The 23,494-nt window shown below is 37.7% G+C and overlaps 1 protein-coding gene across 1 annotated transcript; it reads right to left on the reverse strand.

Moving 5' to 3' along the window:
- Window positions 1-969: 969 nt before the first annotated feature.
- On the reverse strand, window positions 970-21,828 carry LOC115212751 (centromere protein M-like). Its single transcript, XM_029781411.2, has 6 exons — window positions 21,719-21,828; window positions 19,978-20,057; window positions 13,922-14,017; window positions 9,838-9,920; window positions 4,517-4,608; window positions 970-1,176 (listed from the first exon to the last, which is right to left on the reverse strand). Exons 1-6 carry the CDS (start codon window positions 21,791-21,793, stop codon window positions 1,075-1,077), a joined length of 528 nt encoding a protein of 175 aa, XP_029637271.1. The 5' UTR covers window positions 21,794-21,828; the 3' UTR covers window positions 970-1,074.
- Window positions 21,829-23,494: the final 1,666 nt, after the last annotated feature.

Consider the following 23,494-nt stretch of genomic DNA (forward strand, 5'->3'; position numbering starts at 1 on the left):
TTTCGTTTGCCCTTATTTATGAATTGTTTATAAATTTAACCTTTAAAGGTATTTTTTAATATGCTGGCCATTGATAAAATTTTTTTCGAAAAGAATTTTGTTTTGAAAAAAATTTTATCCTACATTAGATATATATATATATATATATTATATATATATATATATATAATATATATATATATATATATGAATGGAAAATCAATATCAATGGAAATTGTAGCTGTGATACCAGTGCCACATAAGAGAACAATCCGAACGTGGCCATTGCCAGCGCCACCCCGACTGGCCTCCGTGACGGTGGCACGTAGAAAGCACCATCCGATTGTGGTTGTTGCCAGCCTCGTCTGGCCCCTGTGCCGGTGGCACGTAAAAAGCACCATCTGATCGTGGCTGTTTGCCAGCCTCGTCTGGCACCTGTGCAGGTGGCACATAAAAAGCACCCACTACACTCACGGAAGGGCATCCAGCTGTAGAAACACTGCCAGATCAGACTGGGCCTGGCGCAGCCTACTGGCTTCCCAGACCCCAGTTGAACCGTCCAACCCTTGCTAGCATGGTAAACAGATGTTAAACGATGATGATGATGATGATGAATATGCTTCAACACACAAACTCATATAAAGAATCTTGCAAACCAAATCCAAAAACGAAATATATATATATGTATTCATATATATTTATGTGTGTGTGTGTCTTTCTTTGTCCCACCACCATTACTTGACAACTGATGTTGGTGTGTGATTGAAACAAGTAAAAGATAATATATATATATGTGACAAAAATATAACAATATATAACAAACAAATAATGTTCAAAAATTAAAAGAAAAAATCCCACACACTTAAAAAAACATAAAAATATTTCAAAAAGAGCTTTTAATAACTACAATACAAATATATTTATTTCTTACAAAAGTGCAATTAGAAAAAGAAAAAAATAATTATTCTACTTACATATATATAAACAAATATATATTATACTTATATACAGATTTTTTTATCCTATTTACAATTGAAAGTCCAAAATGTTGATTCAGAAATATTTCCTTTTAAATAATATCGTATATACAAAATATTAAGTCAGTGCCAATAAAAATATACTTTGGAGATTACTTTTGAATCCTGCAGATATTTCTACAATTCGAAGAATTTGACAGGAGACATGATTAGCTCTGGTCTGTAAAAAAAGGAAAAAAAACATATATTGAGGCTGTTAGTGGTATTACTTTTAAAGGTTGTTATAATTACATCTAATATATTATCCCTTCAATTAAGTGCTTTCTCAATGGTATCACATTTACTACCAACAAACATTGACACTTCTAGAATATGAAGACACTACTGAGATTGTAATGTCAGTAATATATTCAAATTCTGACAGTGTATTACTGAGATGTAGTAGTAGCAGTAGTAATCATAATCATTGTCATCATCATTTAACATCTGTTTTCCATGCTGGCATGGGTTGGATGGCTTGACAGGAACCGGTAGTGCTATGGGCCACACCCGGTTCCATAGTCTATTTTGGCTTGGTTTCTGCAACTGGATGCATTTCCTAATGCCAAACATTTTCCAGAGAGTACTGGGTGCTTTCTATGTGGCACGTCACAGGTGCTTTGGTGGTGACACATAAAAAACACCCAGTGCACTCTGTGGAGTGGTTGGCATTAGGAAGGGCATCCAGCCATACACTTTTAAATGTATTACTGACATTTAACTGTGACATCAAGTAAAACACTGAAATTTGCACAGCAATAAAGGAACCTCTACATGTAAAAGAGGCACAGAGACAGAAAGAGAGCGAGAAAGAACCCTCCCTTCTCACCCTGCCTCTTCTAACATTACTATTATGGCTTAAATTCCTCAAAAAAGCATCCAAAATCATCCTATTGTCTCAGAAAAAGAATAAGGTATACTGAAAGATGTTGGCCACAGAGGGGACAGGTAGAATAGACTTGGTCAACAAGGTTCTTGATGCTGGTACTATTTCTCTTGTGTGAACAGAAATGATTTGGCACATCTGTTTGGACACTGACACTTTAGCATAGCTGACTGGACATCCAACCTATCTTGGCAACAGTATGTCTAGGTGCTGGAGACAAACACATGCCTGTGCATAATATACACATTCAGGAATGCCTTTTACAGCCATGCCTCCCATCCCCTCTCTCAGCCAGGGTGGGGTGAAGGTTTGTCTTACAGGTTTGTGATTGCTGGTGCCACTTAAAAAGCACCCATTTCAGTGTCACATGTAAAGCACCCATGCTGGTGCCTGGTATAAAGCAGCTGTGCTGGTGTCACGTAAAAAGCAGCCAGTATACTGCGTAAATTGCTTGGCACTAGGAAGGGAATCTAGCCATAGAAACCATGCCAAAACTGACAAATGGAGCCTGGCCAGTTCTTGTCAAACTATCCAACCCATTCCTGCATGGAGAATAGCTGTTTAATGATGATGATGAACCAGATCGAGTGTCATTACACATACATACAAACATAACTAGATGCTCACAGAGTGAGAGGGGGAGGAGGCATAGAATGTGAGAAACATTAAAACTTCTGATGTTGAATAACTCAGCATTGTATGGAATGCCAAAATGTCTTGTATCCTTCTGTGTGTGTGTGTATATATATTGCTTATGCCTATCTGGGTTGAATGGAAGGGAAATTTGTGTTTAAATGTAGTTGGGCTCTGAAGTTTGTATATATGTCTGGATACAACTCCCTGTAACTTGAGCATGTCCCTAATCACATTATCCTCATTCTCTCTCTCTCTCTCTCTCTCTTCTCTCCTATTGCGAGATGTCTATTTCTGTCCCTCTACTCACACTCCTCTTATCTGGCACAAAGTCACCTCCCTCAACACTATACCCTCCCTTATTTGAGAGGTCTTGTCTTGTTAATTATTTGGTGACCTCACTGCTGATGGTGCCACATAAAAAGCACCCAGTCCATGTTGTAAAATGGCTGGTGTTAGGAAGGCCATCCGGCCATAAAAACCATACCAAAGCAGACAGTAGAGCTTGGTGCAATCTTCTGACTTCCTAGCTCCTATCAAACCATCTAACCCATTCCAATATGGAAAGTGGATGAAAATATGATGATGATGTGTTTGGCATTGGTGTTTCATATGGTGACAGATACTGTAGAAATTCTAACTTACTATAGCAACTAATTGTGCCACTCATATGTTCAGCTGGTCTGTGTACAATTTGCTAAAACATAATGCATTATTTTATGTATTTTGTACTTTGTTGTGGAAAGATTGGGGATCCTAGTAGGATTATTATAGTCTGTGATGGCTCTACTGTATTATTTGTATGCCAAAGCTGTTGTTTCATTCAGTTGGCTAAATGTAGTACTTGCAATTGTTCGAAGTGTTATTGCAATTGTTCCTAGATGTTGTTTAGCACCAAGTCAGCTTTGATCAAAGGTGTTCTAGCCATGACCAGCTGTTTTCTTTTTTCAGACATCCATAGCATGGATGAAAGATATAGATGTTTCTAGTCTCCCTTGAAAACATGTCTGGCCAAGGGGAAATATTAGCTTGCTGGGAAACAGGAACTGGGTGAAGGATGATAACTGGAAGGACATCAGGCTGTAGAAAATCTGTCTAAACAAATTCTGCCTGACCCATACACACATGAAAAAGTTGACAACTAACAAAGGTTTGATACATTCCCTTAGCTTAGCAGTTTGACGGAAAGTAATTTAATTTCTGGGATTGATTTGATAAGCTAAACTCTTCAAAATAATGCAAAAGGATAAAAGAATACTTAAGGATATGGTAATGAACATCAGTAAGAAAATGTTTCCATTTACAGATTTAAAAAAAAAAAGTTCAAATCCTTAGCATTTAATCTGGCCATCTCCCACCCAAATATTCTACCAGTTTTAAGTTAAGATTAACCAGGCGTAGGAGTGGCTGTGTGGTAAGTAGCTTGCTTACCAACCACATGGTTCTGGGTTCAGTCTCATTGCGTAGCACCTTGGGCAAGTATCTTCTACTATAGCCTCGGGCTGACCATAGCCTTGTGAGTGGATTTGGTAGATGGAAACTGGAAGAAGCCCGTCGTATGTATGTATATATATATATATATATATGTATGTGTGTCTTTGTTTGTCCCCCAACATCGCTTGACAACCGATGCTGGTGTGTTTACGTCCCCATAACTTAGCTGTTCGGCTAAAGAGTCCGATAGAATAAGTACTAGGCTTACAAAGAATAAGTCCTGGGGTCGATTTCTTCGACTAAAGGCAGTGCTCCAGCATGGCCACAGTCAAATGACTGAAATAAGTAAAAGAGTAAAAGATCCAACATCTCACACCGACCCTACAATGTCACTCTAAAAATGTACAAACACACCAATGAAACCTTGGAGCTACAAAATGTGTGATTAATTCACAACAATGTGAATAAATAGGAAATGCATTTGACAATGAAATCTGAATGTTAAAAGGGTTAAATAAGTATATAAAGGAAGATGAACGTAATAAATTGTTTAAAAATATGCACTTACCTCGATATTTCCATAAATTATTATTAAGTTATACATCTTTGCAATATCTTTAATGGATTCAATTTCAATGGTAGACAGCTTCGGATGATTATCTGATGTAAATTGAAAAAAAAAAGAAGGATTTTTTTTATTGAAACATCACAGAAGTTGTGAGTACACAAATAAGCTATCAAAATTGATAGTTACAAAGGCTAAGCTATCAGTATTTATTACTGAAATTCCTGGAATTAACGGAGAGGCATGACTGTTGTGGATACGGAGTTTGCATCGCAACCACATAGTTTTGAGTTCTAGCCCACTGCATGGAACCTTGGACAAGTATCTTCAGTACTTTTTGTTTATCTTCCCCCGTTTTACAAGATATATTTGTACTTTTGGTTATCTCCTTCAATTAAAAAAATTGTTTAACCCTCAATAAAACGAAAAAAAAAATGAAAAAAGTTAATAAACATGAAATGTGAAAAGATGAAACATCGTTTTGAATCTGATAATATTTTTATAACAAATCATACCATGTCTATTGAGGAGGCCAAACGTCAACAATGTGTTGAAGTACTGAATCAAAACGATTTAACTCTTTTAATCCAAACTCTTAACTTGAATTTTTAGTGGGGAGATAACCCAATTTTTTAATGGGGATGAGAAAACTAAAAAAGTACTGTATCTTCCACTGTAGCCTTAGAACAATCAATGTCTTGTGAGTGAAATTGGTACACAGAAACTGTATGGAAACCCATTGTATCAGTTATTGTTTAATGACCCTTTTTCCATGCTGACATGGGTGGGATGGTTCAACAGGAACTGATGAACAAGAAGGCTGTGCTGAGCTTCAATGGCTGTTATGGCATGGTTTCTACAGCTGCATGCCCTTCCTAATGCCAAACACTTCACAAAGTTGTACTATGTTCTTTTTTCATGGAACCAGCACTGGAAAGGTCACCAAGTACTTGCAAAAAAAGTCCCCTCAACTGAGGTGGAGCATAGTCCCATGGAATATGAAGGTACAGGAGCAGGTGTCTTGCTGAAGAGGTGAATACGAGAGACAAAGAGAATAGGGACGGATGGAGAGATAAGTGGGTAAATAAGTAAGCGTGCTACACATATATACCTATATATATATGTATATATGTATGTATATTGACAAACAGTGTTGGTGTGTTTACACCTTTGTAGCATAGCGATTTAGCAAAAGAGACCAACAGAATATACCAAGCTTAAAAAAAAAATCAATTTGTTTGATTAAAACAATTCCGGAGTATATTGAACTTATTCTGTACATGACATTAGGCCCACCCTGTATGTATGTATGCATGTATGTATATATACATAAACACACATACACATATATATAAAATCATCATCTCCATTTTATGTTTGCTTTCCATGCTGACATGAGTTGGATGGATTGCCACAGTCCAAGTAAGCAATTTTCCATTGAGAGCCACAGCCCCCATAAAACTGGTGCTTGTAGGCATTATCATTTGGTTTAGTTTCTATAGCTAGATGACCTTTTTGTTGCCAACTACTTTACTGGGTGTCTCAAATGCATTTCATTGAGGCACAGCTGCTAGGGAGATTAAATAACATATCATCATCTTCATTATCAATATTTTAATGTCCATATTTCCATGTGTGTATCGGTCAGACAGAATTTGCTTAGGCAGATTTTCTACAGCCAGATGCTCTTCTTGTCATCAACCCTCACCTATTTCCCAGCAAGGTCATATTTCCTCCTGGGCCAGACTTGGTTTCAAAGAAAACTAGTAAAAAATGTCACCATTTGTATGACAGTGAAGCTTACTTACAATTGTCATCTGATGTCAAGACAGGAGACACATGTACTGGCAAGTTTATTTTGGTTTCCATGTATCACATGCACTTATGAGACTTTAATTGACTTAGGGCTATAGAAGAAGACACTTGCTCATGGTGTCATGCAATGAGACTGATCCCTAAACCATCTGGTTGGAAAGCGAACTTCTTACCCCAACACAGCCATACCTACATACACACACATTGATATCGAACAATCAGAATGAGTGCTCAACACTGTATTGGTGGATAAAAACTCTTTATTTATGGGTTAAGACTACCATTGGTTTCATGTTAAGAGAAAAATCCCTTAATGATTATCAAGCTTCCACTTGTTGGATTAATCCAAGATGAGCACTGATGTTCCATGTGGCAGACTTGATAATTAAGGGATTTCTTAACATGAAACCAATGGTAGCCTTAACCCATATACATACACACACACACATATAGTTGAAAAAAGGTTAAAAATACATATAAACCAAAGATTGTGGGTAAAAAATAAAAGTAGAAACAGCATGGAAGTAAAGATTCCTTTTACTTTTTTCTTCAATAGGACAGGATAAGTATTTTTATATCTGTTAAATTAATTAAATTAATTGCCAGCTCTGTCTGGCACCTGTGCGGGTGGCACGTAAAAAGCACCCACTACACTCACGGAGTGGTTGGCATTAGGAAGGGCATCCAGCCGTAAAAACACTGCCAGATTTGACTGGGCCTGAGGAAGCCTTCTGGCTTCACAGACCCCAGTAGAACCGTCCAACCCATGCTAGCATGGAAAACGGACGCTAAACGATGATGATGATGATGATGATGAATTAACCTTTATAAAATATTACTAGTTTTGATGTGTATGTCCATCTAATCAAATATTAAAAACCCAAAGTCAAGAATTAGAAATTAAAAATAAAAACAGTTTGTTCTCATATTCTGTGCATAGTTAAGAATGTGTTTGATATTTTTCATAAAGTCTCTTCTTTTATATTTTGTTTATTATGTAGGGGTTTGAAATGGGGTTCAAGAAGTCAAGTGTCAAAAAATTCTATTGAATTGAATAGTAGATTGTATCAAAAACTCTATTGAATTGTATAACAGATTTCTTGTGTCAAACATTTTACTGAATTGTATAGCAGATTTCTTTTCTAGTCAAAATGTTCAGCTGTGTGGGTGTATATGTTAAATGGATTAAAGGATGGTCGAAAATTCTATTGATAAATTTTTCCCCAAAATTCCTATTGAATTGAGTAGCAGATTTCTTTTCTATTCAAAATATGTTCAGCTGTGTGTGTATCATCATCATTGTTTAATGTTTGTTTTCCATGCTGGCATGGGTTGGATGGTTTGACAGGAGTTGGTCAGTCGGAGAGCTACCTAGGCTCCAATTGTCTGTTTTGGCATGGTTTCTAGGACTAGATGCCCTTCCTAATGCCATCCGCTTCACAGAGTATACTGGGTGCCTTTTACATTCTACTGGCATGGGTGCATTTATGTATCACTGACATAAGTGCAACTTACATGGTACTGGTACAAGTGCATTGTGTGTCAAATGTCTAAATAACTAAAAATGGATTTAAGGATGGTGGAAAGTTCTACTGATAGGTTTTTTATTTTTATCTCTGTGTGTGTAGGTTGGGTTCCATTGTGTCAAGAATACAATTTTATTTTAATTGTATTGGACCCATCAAACTAAGTGAAACTGTAGTCGTGGCCGATGGCAGTGTCACGTAAAAAGCATACTTCGAACGTTGGGTCTCACGGAGGGAATGATAAGTGACTGAGACCTTTGGTGATATGCTGTACTTGAGAAGACTTGTCAAGCCAAGTGAAATCATAGTTGTGGCCAATGCCAGAGTCACGTAACCGACACCTGTACTGGTGGCATGTAAAAAGCACCCATTATACTCTTCAAGTGGTTGGTGTTAGGAAGGGCATCCAGCCATAGAAACCATGCTAAATCAGATTGGAACCTGGTGTAGCACTCCAGTTTATCAGTTTCAGTCAAACCATCTAAACCATGCCAGCATGGAAAGCAGATGCTAAATGAGGATGATGATGACGATAGTGACAATTTTCAGTCATCATGCACACACAAAATCTTTTATTTGTTTCAGAAATTGGACTATGGTCATGCTAGGTCACCACCTAGAAGATGAAGCTGAACAAATCAACCCCAGTACATGAGCTCAAACCTGGTATTTATTCTATCAGTTTTTTTTTTCCAAACTGTTAAGTTTCAGGGATGTAAAGAAACCAGCATCAGTTGTCTAGTGGGATGGTGAACAAACACAGACACACACACAACAGGCTTCTTTCAGTTTCTATCTACCAAATTCACTCACAAGACTTTGGTTGACCTGGAGCTATGGTAGACAACACTTGCTGAAAGTGTCTTGCAGTGAGATTGAACTTGCAACCATGTGGTTGGGAAGCAAACTTCTTACCACACAGCCATGCCTGCACCTACAAGCCTCTATCTACAATATATTTATTCTTTTATTTGTTTCACCCATTTGACTGCAGCCATGCTGGAGTACCACCTTAAAGGGCTTTAGTTGAAGAAACTGATGCTAGGATATTTTCTTTTTAAGTCTAGTACTTATTCTGTCAGTCTCTTTTGCCGAACTGCTAAGTTATGGGGATGTAAACACACCAACATCAGTTGTCAAGCAATGGTGTTGGGGACAAACAAAGACACACATTCAAATCAATAGAGTGTCAGAAACTAGTTAAAGGTCAGGGGTCCACATGGTCCACATCATCATAAAACCAACACTGCATTGTGTCTATGTTCAAGATACTTCATCTTCAAAAGGCCCATTACACTTACCTATAAGTGCCACAAGGGAAGAGAAATTTTTAGGATTGCAAATAGCAGCAGCAGTGATAATTAGTGCTTCATTAGCTGGTAATGTTGGTTTTAATTTTTGTTCTGAGAGGTAGTTTAGCAAGGGATAGCTTTTCCCCATATCAAATACACAATCCTCATCATTTGAACATCCACTTTTCCATGCTTGCATAGGTCAGGCAGAGTTTACTGAAAACTGATTTTCAATGACCAGATCTGTTTTTAACAGAAGCAAATTTCTTAATTACACACCTGTACCTTTGAACACGAATTTACAACAAAGAAAAATCTGAAGAAAACGTCTGTGATCATAATGCCTGTAACCTGATGGAGAGAATCACCATTTACTGAAACTGTAATATCATGTTTCGTTTTTGGATTTGGTTTGCAAGATTCTTTATGAGTTTGTGTGTTGAAGCATATTCTGTTGTGTCTGGGGAGAGTCATTTTCTTTTTGTGCCTTATAATGTAACACACTCACCAGTAAAATTTCCACTTTTTCCTTATTTTTAATTTCCTAAAATATTTGTTGCGTCTTGCAACCTTTTCAATAGTTTTGACTCGATATTGAACTATCCATGTCATTATAGTTCTTTTAAGGGAATGAGTAAGTCAATATTCCAATGCTAGATGGACAATAACACTAAGCAACAGAAAATCTCACCTGGTTGATGAACAATCAAACATGCTTTTCCAAGAAAGTATTCAGCATCAATTAACTTCACAGCTTCTTGTAAACAGTTCAAGCTAAGAAGGATTAAAATGGTTCAAGAAAGAAATAATAGTCATTAAAATCGTAGTCAGATATAAGATAATGACCAAGTAATAATTTTAAGTCAAACATGATATAGGAATAAGTGAAATCTAAAATCAAAACAATGAGAATAATAACAGTGTATCAAAATTTTTATTATTTCTTGTCTTTGGTCAGTAAGTGTTAAGTTAATTTTTTGGCTCAAAAAGCAAAAAGCAAGGCCATGTAGGGGGACATGGAGTTATGTACAGGGGTGTTCATGCAAAGAGTTCAGGCCATTTCTGGTCAAGAGAGACTTTGAATCGAGCGGTTGTTGGCATCTTCACTATCTCGTCCGGCAGCTTATTCCACGGATCCGCAACCCGGACAGAGAAAGCCCCTCTCCTTCAATTGAGATGAAATCGTTGCAGATAGAGCTTTTCGGAGTGACCCCGCGGCCTACGCTCTGGAGCAGGAGTGAAGAACAGCTCTTTCGAGAGGTTACACTTTCCGCTTATGATGTTGTGAGCAAGAATGAGATCACCACGGCGGCGTTGTTTTTCTAGAGAATAAAGGTCGAGCGTCTTCAGCCTTTCTTCATAAGACAAATGCTTGAGACCAAGAACCATGCGGGTAGCCAGCTTCTGGACTCTTTCGAGATGATGTATGTCTTTGAGGAGATAAGGAGAAGAAGCTTGAATCCCGTACTCCAATATGGGTCTCACCAGCGTGACATAGAGCGGTAGGAATATGGCTGCTGTGAGCATTCCGAATGACCGTCGAATCAAAAACAGAACTCCGAGTGCTTTGTTGGCAGCATGGACGCACTGGGTCGAAGGCGAAAAGGAAGAATCCACCAAAATCAAAGGAAATTACTATTATTCCCTTCAAACTTGGCTTTTGTGACCTGGATATAAATATATTGAAACTGACCTATTTTCCATTACATTTCAGACAGATTTAGCACTGAGTTGCTGAAGCAGAAATATTGTTGTAGCAAATATTCTGCCCAACACCACAGATTTGCTTGTCAGTTGCTTGATCATAACCAGTTGAGCATGTCCCTTAGTGGCTGACAATATGTGCATCTCTGATCATGTGCAGGAGTAGTGGGGGTGAGTATCATAGCCATATGTTGAGAGGGATTCTTTGAGGTTTGAATAAATATAAGAGAAGCATGTTTGAAGGAAATATTAGCCATTTTTTCATACTTTGTAAGGGTAAGCATATAAGAAATAACAGTTGCTATTTAAAGACAAAAATCACGTTACAAAGTGTAATATGAGCATGTAATACAAGTCTGAAATAAACTCAAATTATGAAGCTTTTATAAATCAAATGCTAATTCTAGTTGTTTGCTATCTAGAAAATGAATAAATACTGAGATCTGTAAACCTTTAGCATTCTGATTGCTCAAATTTAATGCTTAATTATTCACATTGTTTTGAATTAATCAGGCATTGAAGCTTCATGAGTTCAATGACGTGATTGTTTATTATTAGAATAATATTATGTGGTAGATGTGAGAAGCTGAATCTGGTTAGTTTGAAAATAAAACAGGCAGAATCAGGGGCAGACTGAGCCATCGGTCAATTGCGCACTGCCTAAGGGCCTGGAGCTCTGAGGGGCCCACACACTACATGTTAGCTCTCTTTGATATCAATGCCAAGGGGCCTGGTGAACAGTTATGCCCGTGGGCCCTTACTACTCTCAGTCCATTCCTGGGTAGAATATTTGAGCTGGATACGGCTGCTTTAAGTGCCAAAGGGTTAAATTTGTTTTATTCCAGCTGGCCTAAACATCACTCTGAACACAATTTAGTAACTTGTTAGAAACCATCTGCATTAAAGTGTTATTTATAAATTAAAACCTAAAATACAAGATGTAAGTAAAAGTTCCGACATTATCAAATTATATCTAAGAAGTGTTTGATATTCCAATAAATTAAAAGTTACAGTCATTTCACAAAACCCCTATTTGGTTCTTCATTATTTTGAAAAACTAACTTAACATTTTAGCATTCAGATTATTCTGTCAAATATAGTGTTTTGAATTAATCATACATTATCTCATAGCTTCGAGATTTCAATGATGTGAGTATTTATTTTTAGAATGGCATTGTAGAGGATGTGTGAGAGGCCAGATCTGGCTGGTTTGAGCACAAAACAGGCAAAATATTTGGGCCAGATATAGCTAAAGGGTTAAACACATTGGCAATGTATTCTTAGTGGAATTAGGACCAAGAAAGGATTGCGTGTCAATGGTTTAAAATAAATCTATGGTAAACATACTGTAAATGCCCACCTTACTCTATGTATATAGCAAGCTGAAGCATTTTAATTAATTAAAATTGCTCCATCACTGAGAGAATAATTTTCATGACTAATTCTGTACAAGAAAGGAAGAGAAAGTACCATAAAATTTACAAATTGAAAATAGAATGAGAAAGCAGTGGAGAGGAAATGATTTTTGATCATAAAGTGACAACTTCAAGCATGTTAATGCCTTATTGGACCTCCTCAACAAAGCCTAGTCTAAACATTATTGCCAGATCTTGGGATGTCAAGAAAGAATATACAGGTTTTCTTAGTGGCATGATAACTTCAAAGAATAGATGGGAAATACCCAGGGACGCCTGTCACATGGAAAACAGAAAAGTGTGCATTAACATATTTCTATGTAGTAAACCAAACTAACAATACTGTCCTAATAATAGAACTTTTATATAAAAGCATAAAAATATATGGTAGTAGATAAGTAACAAAAGAAAAGACAGAGTGAATTAAAATAAAGAACGAGGTGTACTATAACAACCTGTAGACAACAAGAAATCATTCTTAAACAACTAAAGAAAATGGAGGAAAGCAATTAAGTGAAGGTATTTTTCAAAGGAGAGAGAAAAAGCAGAAAAATCAAGATGATGAAAAGTTATTAAGAACTTTTTAGCAGTTAAAGTAGTAATTCCTGTTTTCTCACTTTTCCCATTTTTATTTGTTCACCATCATCATTTCACATCATCATCGTTTAATGTCTGTTTTCCGTGCTAGCACGGGTTGGACGGTTCAACCGGGGTCTGGGAAGCCAGGTGGCTGCACCAGGCTCCAGTCTGATCTGGCAGTGTTTCTACAGCTGGATGCCCTTCCTAACGCCAACCACTCCGTGAGTGTAGTGGGTACTTTTTTACGTGCTAGTGGAGTCTGGCAGCGGCCACGATCAGTTGGTGCTTTTTACATGCCACTGGCACAGAAGCCAGTCAAGGCAGCTCTCATATTGGCAAGTAATGGATGTGTCATAATGAATCAGTTAAATTCTTATTTTGAGTTACTACCCTCCCAGATCAGTTGGAAGATACTGTGTCATATTAGTGTGTTCTTTTCTTTGGCATGGAATTTATAGGTGGATGTCCTTCCTAACAGTTACCACTTTACAGAGTGTACTGGAGACATTTTATAGCACAACCACAAGAGAGAGTGTCACGGTCTTCAGCATGACTAAAACACCACACTCCCTTGATGACTCTGCTGGATTCACCAACCATTTTATAGAATGCAGTGAGTGCATTTTATCATGGTACCAGTATTAGTGATGTTGCCTAATATCACACAAGATTTAATGAGCCATCTCTATTCTAGGTTGTCTCAGATTGTTCAAGAGGGTGAACAGAAGATGAACAAGAGCGAGTGGGCAAAGGAGGTGAGAGACAGACGAGATAAACAATGGTTGAAGTGAGAGAATAACAGAGGAGGGGGTAATGAAAGGATGAGAGGATGTTAAAAGAGTAAGTAATAAAACAGTGATAGGGGTGAGAGGGTAACAGAGGAAAGCACAAAGCTGTAAAGAATAATAAACAAGAAATAATAAACATAGAAAGCAACAACACTGAAACACATTGGCATTCTATTTCATATTACAACTTACAAACTAAATTTTTCTTTGGTACATTTTGTGCTGACCATTATTGCTTTCTAAGACAATTTATTGAAGAAAAATATATTTTGTATTAAAGTGAACAAACCTTTCCTTTCTTGTAACATCAATAACAAAACAAATGAAATCAATCCTTGGTCGAGGTGGATCCGTGGGTTCTAGTGGCAAATTACTGGTCAGTCGACTGAAGAATAAGAAGAAAAAAAAAACTGCACAGATGAAAACAATGCAAAAAAAAAAAATGAAACAAAAAAGTAAGCAACACAAATATAGCTGTGTGATTAAGATGTTTGCTCCTAACCAAATGGTTTTGAGTTCAGTCCCACACAGTAACACCGTGGACATGTATTTTCTACTATAGTTCTGGCCTTGTGAATAGATCTGATAGACGGAAACTGAAAGAAGCATATTATATACAATCATCATCATCATCATCATCTAACATCCATTGTCCATGTTGGCATGGGTTGGACAGTTTGATTGGGCTGGTATGCTGGAAGGCTGCACCAGGCTCCAATCTGATTATATATATATATATATATATATATATATATATATATATATATACATATATCATCATCATTTAAATATGCACTTTTCGGAGCTTGTATGAGTCAGATAGAGTTTAGTGAAGCAGATTTTCAATAGCTGGATGTCATACTTGTTACTAACCTTCACCTGATTCCAAATGAGGTAATATTTCTCCATGACTAGACATATTTTCATGAAAGATCAGAAATAAAGGATGCTGCTTGCAAAATGGTGACACTTGTTTTGCAACTAACACATGATATCAAGGCAAGGAAACAGTAATATACACATCTGTATGTATGTATATATATATATATATAGGAGTGGTTGTGTGGTAAGTAGCTTGCTTACCAACCACATGGTTCCAGGTTCAGTCCCACTGCGTGGCAACTTGGGCAAGTGTCTTCTACTATAGCCTCGGGCCGACCAAAGCCTTGTGAGTGGATTTGGAAGAAGCCCGTCGTATGTATGTGTGTGTGTGTGTGTATGTATGTATGTATGTGTGTGTGTGTTTGTCCCCCCAACATCGCTTGACAACCGATGCTTGTGTGTTTACGTTCCCGTAACTTAGCGGTTCGGCAAAAGAGACCGATAGAATAAGTACTAGGCTTACAAAGAATAAGTCCTGGGGGCGATTTGCTCGACCAAAGGCGGTGCTCCAGCGTGGCCACAGTCAAATGTCTTAAACAAGTAAAAGAGTATATATATATATATATATATATATATATATATAATACAAAGTAAGATAGAGGTTATGGGTGTAACCCACTATGGGATACTATTTATCCAGTATACTGATGGTAAAGTACCCAGATTCTTAATACTTAAATGTTTTTAATTGCAATGCAATTAACTCACTTATTGTATTAAACGGGTGAAGGTAAAGAAATATTTTTACTGTAAATTTATAATACAAATAAGAAAATGGAGAAACAAGTTTAGTTTGTTCATCAACTTTCGGATATTAGAATTTTGGATTATTTATTCATCCGAAAGTTGATGAACAAACTAAACTTGTTTCTCCATTTTCTTATTTGTATTATATATATATATATATAATATATATATATATATATAAACATTAACAACCACACATAATGTATGTTTTGTGTGTTTGCCGTTAAGCTGCAATTACTCCCTTAAAACACCTGAAAGTCATGGACAGGTGAGACAACTCACCCCAGATCCCATTCAAGAGTGATGGATATCAATGTTTTGTCATTTTTGTGACTTATCAACATTGTGTACTTGAACACCGAATCAGAGGTGAATCATACTGCCAGTATATATATATATATATACATACGTAAAAAGCACCCACTACACTCACGGAGTGGTTGGCGTTAGGAAGGGCATCCAGCTGTAGAAACATTGCCAGATAAGACTGGAGCCTGGTGCAGCCTTCTGGCTTCCCAGATCCCCGGTCGAACCGTCCAACCCATGCTAGCATGGAAAACGGACGTTAAACGATGATGATGATGATATATATATATATATATATATATATATCAAGCCAAGTAAAATTGCAGTTGTGTCAGATATTGGTGTCATGCAAATGGCACCCGTGCTGGTGGCACATAAAAGCACCCATTACACTCTCAGAGTGGTTGGCATTAGGAAGGGCATCCATCTGTAGAAACTATGCCAAATCAGACTGGAGTCTGGTGCAGCCTTTCAGCTTGCCAGCCCTGGTCAGACTGTCCAACCCATGCCAGTATGGACAACAGACGTTGAATGATGATGATTTTTGTGTCTACGGAGTGTCATTATGCCAATATTATTAACATGTGCACTGGTTCAATTCCACTCCTTCATTATTAATCAACTGTTTCAATATCGAACTAACTAATCAATTATTTGTAAGTCATTTGTTTTGCTTTCGTTGCTACTTGCAACCTTTTCAATGACATTTGACTTAGTCCATAATCTAATGGGCTTTTCTCAGTTTTCATTCTTCAAATCCACTTACAAGGTTTGGTCAGCAAGGGGCTGCAGCAGAAGACACTTGACCAAGGTACCAAACAGTGGGACTGAACCCAAAACTATGTGGTTGGGAAGCAAATTTCTTACCACAAAGCAACATCAATGCTTACAGTGATAAACTTGAATGTCTCAAAATCACATTATTTTATTTTCAATCTCTATTCTCTCTTAGTCTCTGTTTCTCATCCTCTCCTACACTATTTCCAGTATTCTGTAGTATAATACACACACAAACACATGACCAGTTTTTTTTTTTATATAGAAAGCACAATACAAGAACTAAAACATATGTAGTAGCTGCAAAATAAAATAATAATAAAAAAAGCACATATGAATGGCATTATCTATTTCTGTTATCAGTGGGAAGGATCTGGCACATTTTGGATATTTGCATATGAATAAAACAAGTGACTTGTCTTCTGACAGTTGTATCACACCATAATGTGAACAATGAAATGTCAAAATGCTACTGACTTTTGAGAAAAATGAGTAATATTTTTCAGTAAAGGCACAGGCATGGTTGTCATCATCATCATCATCAATTAACATCTGTTATCCGTGCTGGCATGCTGGAGAGCTGCACCAGGGTCCAGTCTGATTTGGCATGGTTTCTATAGCTTCCTAACGCTAACCACTTTATAGACTGTGCTGGGTGCTTTTACATGACATCACACAGGTGCTTTTATGGGGCTCTGTCACAAGTGCTTTACACCACCAGAAGGATCGGTCTCGACACTTCTGCTGTGCGGTATGGGTCTTCTTGACATGTACCCTGGTTATGTGGTTAAGAAGCTTGTTTTACAATCAAGTGGTTTTGGGTTCAGTCCCACAACACTATACCTTGGGTAAGTGTCTTCTACTGTAGTCTCAGGCCTACCAATGCCTTGTAAACGAATTTGATAGACAGAAACTGTGTCGGAGCCCATCATGTGTGTATGCATGTGTGTATATCGTTATATCTGTTTGTTTCCCTCACTACTACTTGACAACTGGTGTTGGTTTGTTTACATTTCTATGACATGGCAGTTCAGCAAAAAAGAACTATAGACTAAGTACCAGTACTTAACAAAATAAATCCTGGGATCAATTTGTTTGACTAAAGTAGTGCCCCAGTATGACCACAGTCTAATGACTGAAACAAGTAAAAGATAAAAAAGTACAACATAATGATTACTGAACCAATCAAGGAGCTCCTAGATCAACACTTGACCTGCTAGAAATAACAGCCAAACAATAATTAAATCAGACCTGATTATCTTAAATAAAGACAACACATATTAGATAACAATGTAGTGTTATAAAACCCCTAAAATGATGGAATGGTCATGGTTGGAATGCCTTTAATCATGACTTGGAGCTAAATATACTGACTATAATGAAGTTTGGACTTAGTAGCCCAGCAACTTAATAAGTGAATCATCATCATCACTGTTTTAATGTCCACCTTTCCATACTTGCATAGGTCAGACAGAATTCGATGAGGCAGATTTTCTATGGCCAGATGTCCTTGCTATTGCTAAAACTCACCTGTTTCCAAGTAAGGTAATAAATCCAGCTATATTTTCATGCAAGTCTGGAAACAAATGATGTTTGTATTATAGGGGTCACTTGCTTACAACTATCGTACAATATCAAGACAGACACAAACACAACACATATAGACCTTTAAATACATAGCGAAAGAACATGGGTCAGTGCAGCACTGGATTAACCATTAATCAAAATAAGCAAGGGCGGCGAGCTGGCAGAATCATTATCACGCCAGGTGAAATGCTTAATGGTATTTTTCGCCTGCCACTATGTTCCGAGTTCAAATTCCGCTGAGGTTGACTTTGCCGTTCATCCTTTTGGGGTCGATTAAATAAGTACCAGTTACGCACGGGTCAATGTAATCGACTTAATCCCTTTGTCCTTGTTTGTCCCTTCTATGTTTAGCCCCTTGTGAGCAATAAAGAGTTAAATAAGCATGTGCTTAGGGCATCAAAGGAAGTGGGGCACCACAGAAATGGTAAATTGCTTACGGCACAAAAGAAATCACTTTAGACTTGCTTCAATAATATTTGAGGTAGTGTATGTAATTCGAAATATAATTTCAAAGTGTTCATGGTGTCATAGTGAGGATTTGATCGAAGACTTTACAATTAGAAAAAAGTAGAAGAAAACTTTTGAAATATAAAGTGGAAGCATAAAAAATAGATAAAATAAACATTTCCTCCCATATTACTCTTGGTTTTGTTTCATTTTGAAAAACAAAACAAAAAAATAAGATTCATTTTATGGCTTATTGTTTAAATTTTGAATTACATGTATATGGTAGCACTAAAATCTTTTAAGTGTTTCGGGCCTCAATGGATCTTAATCCAACACTGTTTCACTGGTTAGAGCATTGAGCTTGCAATCATGAGGTAGTGAGTTTGATTCATGGACTAGGCTGTGTGTTGTGTTCTTGTGCAAGACACTTTATTCAAAGGAATGGCAAAGGCCGATACTGTTTGGCGCCAGTGACGTCACAACTCATTTCTACAGCTGAGTGAACTGGAGCAACGTGGAATAAAAGGTCTTACTCAAGAACACAATACACAGCCTGGTCTGGAAATCGAATTCACTACCTCATGATTGTGAGCCTGATGCTCTAACCACTGAGCCATGCACCTTTGTCACACAGTCATTTGACATACTAAAAATAGCAGCCATATCCGTTCCGTTCCGTTTCGCGACCGTTGCTAGCACCGCCCCGTTTCGTGTCCGTTGCCAGCCTCGCCTGGCCCTCGTGCCGGTGGCGCATAAAAAGCACCATCCGTTCGTGGCCGTTTGCCAGCTCTGTCTGGCACCTGTGCGGGTGGCACGTAAAAAGCACCCACTACACTCACGGAGTGGTTGGTGTTAGGAAGGGCATCCAGCCGTAGAAACACTGCCAGATTTGACTGGGCCTGATGAAGCCTTCTGGCTTCACAGACCCCAGTAGAACCGTCCAACCCATGCTAGCATGGAAAACGGACGCTAAACGATGATGATGATGATGATGATATCTCACCAAGCCATCTTATAGATGGATAGGTGTATTGAATACCCTTGTGGTTCAAGACATGCCAGTCTGGAAAAAAAAAATCAAAACAGAATGGTCATAGGTGTAGGAGTGGTTGTGTGGTAAGTAGCTTGCTTACCAACCACGTGGTTCTGGGTTCAGTCCAACTGCGTGGCACCTTGTGCAAGTGTCTTCTATTATAGCCTTGGGCTGACCAAAGCCTTGTGAGTGGATTTGGTAGACGGAAACTGAAAGAAGCCCATCGTATATATGTATATTTATATATGTATGTGTGTGTGTGTGTCTGTGTTTGTCCCGCAACATCGCTTGACAACTGATGCTGGTGTGTTTACGTCCCCGTAACTTAGCGGTTCAGCAAAAGAGACCGATAGAATAAGTACTAGGCTTACAAAGTATAAGTCCTAGGGTCGATTTGCTCAACTAAACGTGGTGCTCCAGCATGGCCACAATCACATGACTGAAACAAGTAAAAGAATAAAAGAGAGAGTATAGCTGAAATGCTTTTGGTCATAGGTCTATTTACTCAGGACTGACTCAAGGTTAAACACCAACAATCTGAAACAAGGAATATATGTGATACTTACACCAAAAGAGGAAACTTATCTGACATAGAGACCAGGCTTTCAGCAAGTTTCTTTTTGTTGATGCCATATTCTCCAAGGATCTACAGAGAAAGGTAAATAAATATTATAACATTAAAACAACTGAATATTGTATAGCTTCTGATAACCTTCTTTTAATCAATGTGCTTCACAAGTTTCCAATACAAATCAGAAAACAGCAGAGAGAGAGAGAGAGAGAGAAAGAGAGAGAGTGTGGAAAAGTGGACATCATCATCATTTAGCGTCCGCTTTCCATGCTAGCATGGGTTGGACGGTTCGACTGGGGTCTGGGAAGCCAGACGACTGCACCAGGCCCAGTCTGATCTGGCAATGTTTCTACGGCTGGATGCCCTTCGTAATGCCAACTACTCCGTGAGTGTAGTGGGTGCTTTTTACATGCCACCGGCACAGGTGCCAGACGAGGCTGGCAAACGGCCATGGTCAGATGGTGCTTTTTACATGCCACCAGCACGGGGGCCAGGCGAGGCTGGCAACGGCCACAATCAGATAGTTCGCTTATGTGCCACCGGCACTAGTATCACAGCTGCAATTTCCATTGATGTTGATCGACTTCAATTTTGGTTCTGATTTCCACTTGCCTCAACAGGTCTTCACAAGTGGAGTTTTGTGTCCCAAGAAGGAAAGGTATGCATAAGTCGACTGGCTACATCCCAGGTAGAGGCCATGGGTTATGGTCTCACTTGTCCTGCCGGGTCAACATGACATGATGGTGATAATATAACATCTTAATTAAAACAAACCTTCTATTATAAGATTTACTGCATTTTTGATTTTGAGAAAAAGAAAATTTCTTAGGAATGTTAACCACCTTACAAAAAGTATATCATGGAAAATGGCACAGGACACGAAATTAACGAAACTTGACTAAATTTAAAAACTCAACATAAAATATTCTCAGTCTTCTTCACGATCTACTGGAGTGACTCTTCCTGATATATGTACACACCATGCAGTTAAAGAGAAAAAAATTATTGAAATTAGTCATTAGAAGATGCAAATTCACAAGTGCCGGATAAATCCTGGCGTGCATCGACAACAGGTCTTTTGAACCCTAGTGCAGTTAGTAAACCTAGTAATTTTGGCCTTTCTATAGCTTAATACTGACAGGGGTTGCATAGTTCTCCAGTAGATTTCATTTTCTCATTAGTAAAGACAAGATCTGCTTCGGTGAAGCAGAAATTACTCATTTTACCCCGTTTTGGACATCATTTTCTGAAAATTGAATCAAAATAGAAATTAGTGTGGAAAAGAAAAATCTTTTTACTTGGAATCCAACAGAGAAAGAATTTTGACTGTTAAGCACTAAAAATTATCTAGATATTTTACCTCAATTACAATCGGGACAAGGACGAAAAATTCTTTGAAAACAAACTGTCACTTGATTCAATTTCAAACCCTCTCAACTTTAACAATAACTATGCAGACCAATTTTACACTCAAAGATGACAAAACAGTACAAAATGATGATGCCATGCTTGTAATGTAATGGTATCAAACAGATAAAGAAAAAACAGCAAAAGATCGAAATTACTCATTTTGCCCCACCAACACCCTATATAACACTAACAATGCACATCATAAAAGCTACTCGTAAATACAGAAGATAGCAGTAAATATAGGGCTACTTGATCGTATAAGTGTAAAAACTTTCAGCACATAACAAAAGAAATAGCTTATATATAACAAATTAATTTTAGTTTACCAATACAGAGACTTTGTTAAGGAGAGGAGCACCGCTGTGTAGCCGGAGTATATCATTGGAAGGAGAGGAGGCCATTTTGAAACTGCCGCTGAATCTGTTTTGAATTAATAATAACATTTGACGTTCCCATTCGAAAATTTCGTATATAAAAAATTATACATCGGTTAAAAAATATAATTGTGTGAAAAAAATTATTTAATTATTATTGGTTTTATTAAATCAATTATTTGAACTCTTTCCCGTGATTAAGATTTAGTACGTATATTTTTTTTTAAATCTAGCTCTTTATAAGAATAAAAATACCTCCCTGTTCAAATTTGTAATAACAGTCTGCTAATCCATTATCGCCTGTGGTCCTTTATTTAGGACCAGAAAGATAATCCAACGTATTTCTGCAACACCTGTATTTTTCTGAGATATCTTTAGTTAGTCATCAAGACTGGAATGTCTTTCAAATGTTACACTTACTGTCTGATGTATATTCGCAACACTGATGTCTCAGTTTTCAGTACAATGTGAAGATCTTGAGGAAAGGATACATTCAGTTTCGCGTATTATTCAGACAAAAATTTTTCAGTAAGTTGTACTTATAACCAACCAATATTTGTATATAGGCGGCGAGCTGGCAGAAACGTTAGCACGCCGGACGAAATGCGTAGCCGTATTTCGTCTGCCGTTACGTTCTGAGTTCAAATTCCGCCGAGGTCGACTTTGCCTTTCATCCTTTCGGGGTCGATAAATTAAGTACCAGTTACGCACTGGGGTCGATATAATCGACTTAATCCCTTTGTCTGTCCTTGTTTATCCCCTCTATGTTTAGCCCCTTGTGGGTAGTAAAGAAATAAATATTTGTATATAGTATAAATAATTGTTTTAACTGGCCAATAAAGTCAAGAAAATCTTTGAAAGTAATTTTGTTCAGATATATGTTTCTTTACTACCCACAAGGGGTTACACACAGAGAGGACAAACAAGGACAGACAAACGGATTAAGTCGATTACATCGATCCCAGTGCGTAACTGGTACTTAATTTATCGACCCCGAAAGAATGAAAGGCAAAGTCGACCTCGGCGGAATTTGAACTCAGAACGTAGCGGCAGACGAAATACGGCTACGCATTTCGCCCGGCGTGCTAACGGTTCTGCCAGCTCGCATAGCATGCTATAAAAGTTTGGTTCTGATATAAGGACTATGGTCACTAGAAGTCCATTTTCCCCGTTTCTATGGATGTTGCTTACACGAGAAAACTGTTTGCGAAGGCAAGCTTTTTAATGCTGAAAACATTTTCTATGTATAGACAGCTGTGAAAAATATATATATTTATTTGTTATTTTCTTTATTATTCGTATTTTAGTTTTATTTTCAGATACTCTCCCATGGCTTTCGGATCTTTTCTGTTAAGATCCTGGCTTTCTACTATACAGTCAAGTCATTCTATTTGGTGCATGATGCAGTAAATAAAGCAGAAGAAAATGAGTCTCCTTGTGATGAAAACTTGGTGCTACTATAGTATGCGGTCTACCACGGTGTCAAACACACACACACATACACATATATATATATATATATATACGATAGGCTTCTTTCAGTTTCCGTCTACCAAATCCACTCACAAGGCATTGGTCGGCCTGGGGCTATAGCAGAAGACACTTGCCCAAGATGCCACACAGTGGGCCTGAACCCAGAACCATGTGGTTGGTTAGCAAGCTACTTACAACACAGCCACTCCTGCGCCTATAGAACTAATATATTTTTTTTTTTTGTCATGGATAAAC

Source organism: Octopus sinensis, linkage group LG6 (genome assembly GCF_006345805.1).
Source record: "Octopus sinensis linkage group LG6, ASM634580v1, whole genome shotgun sequence".
Lineage (NCBI taxonomy): Eukaryota > Metazoa > Mollusca > Cephalopoda > Octopoda > Octopodidae > Octopus > Octopus sinensis.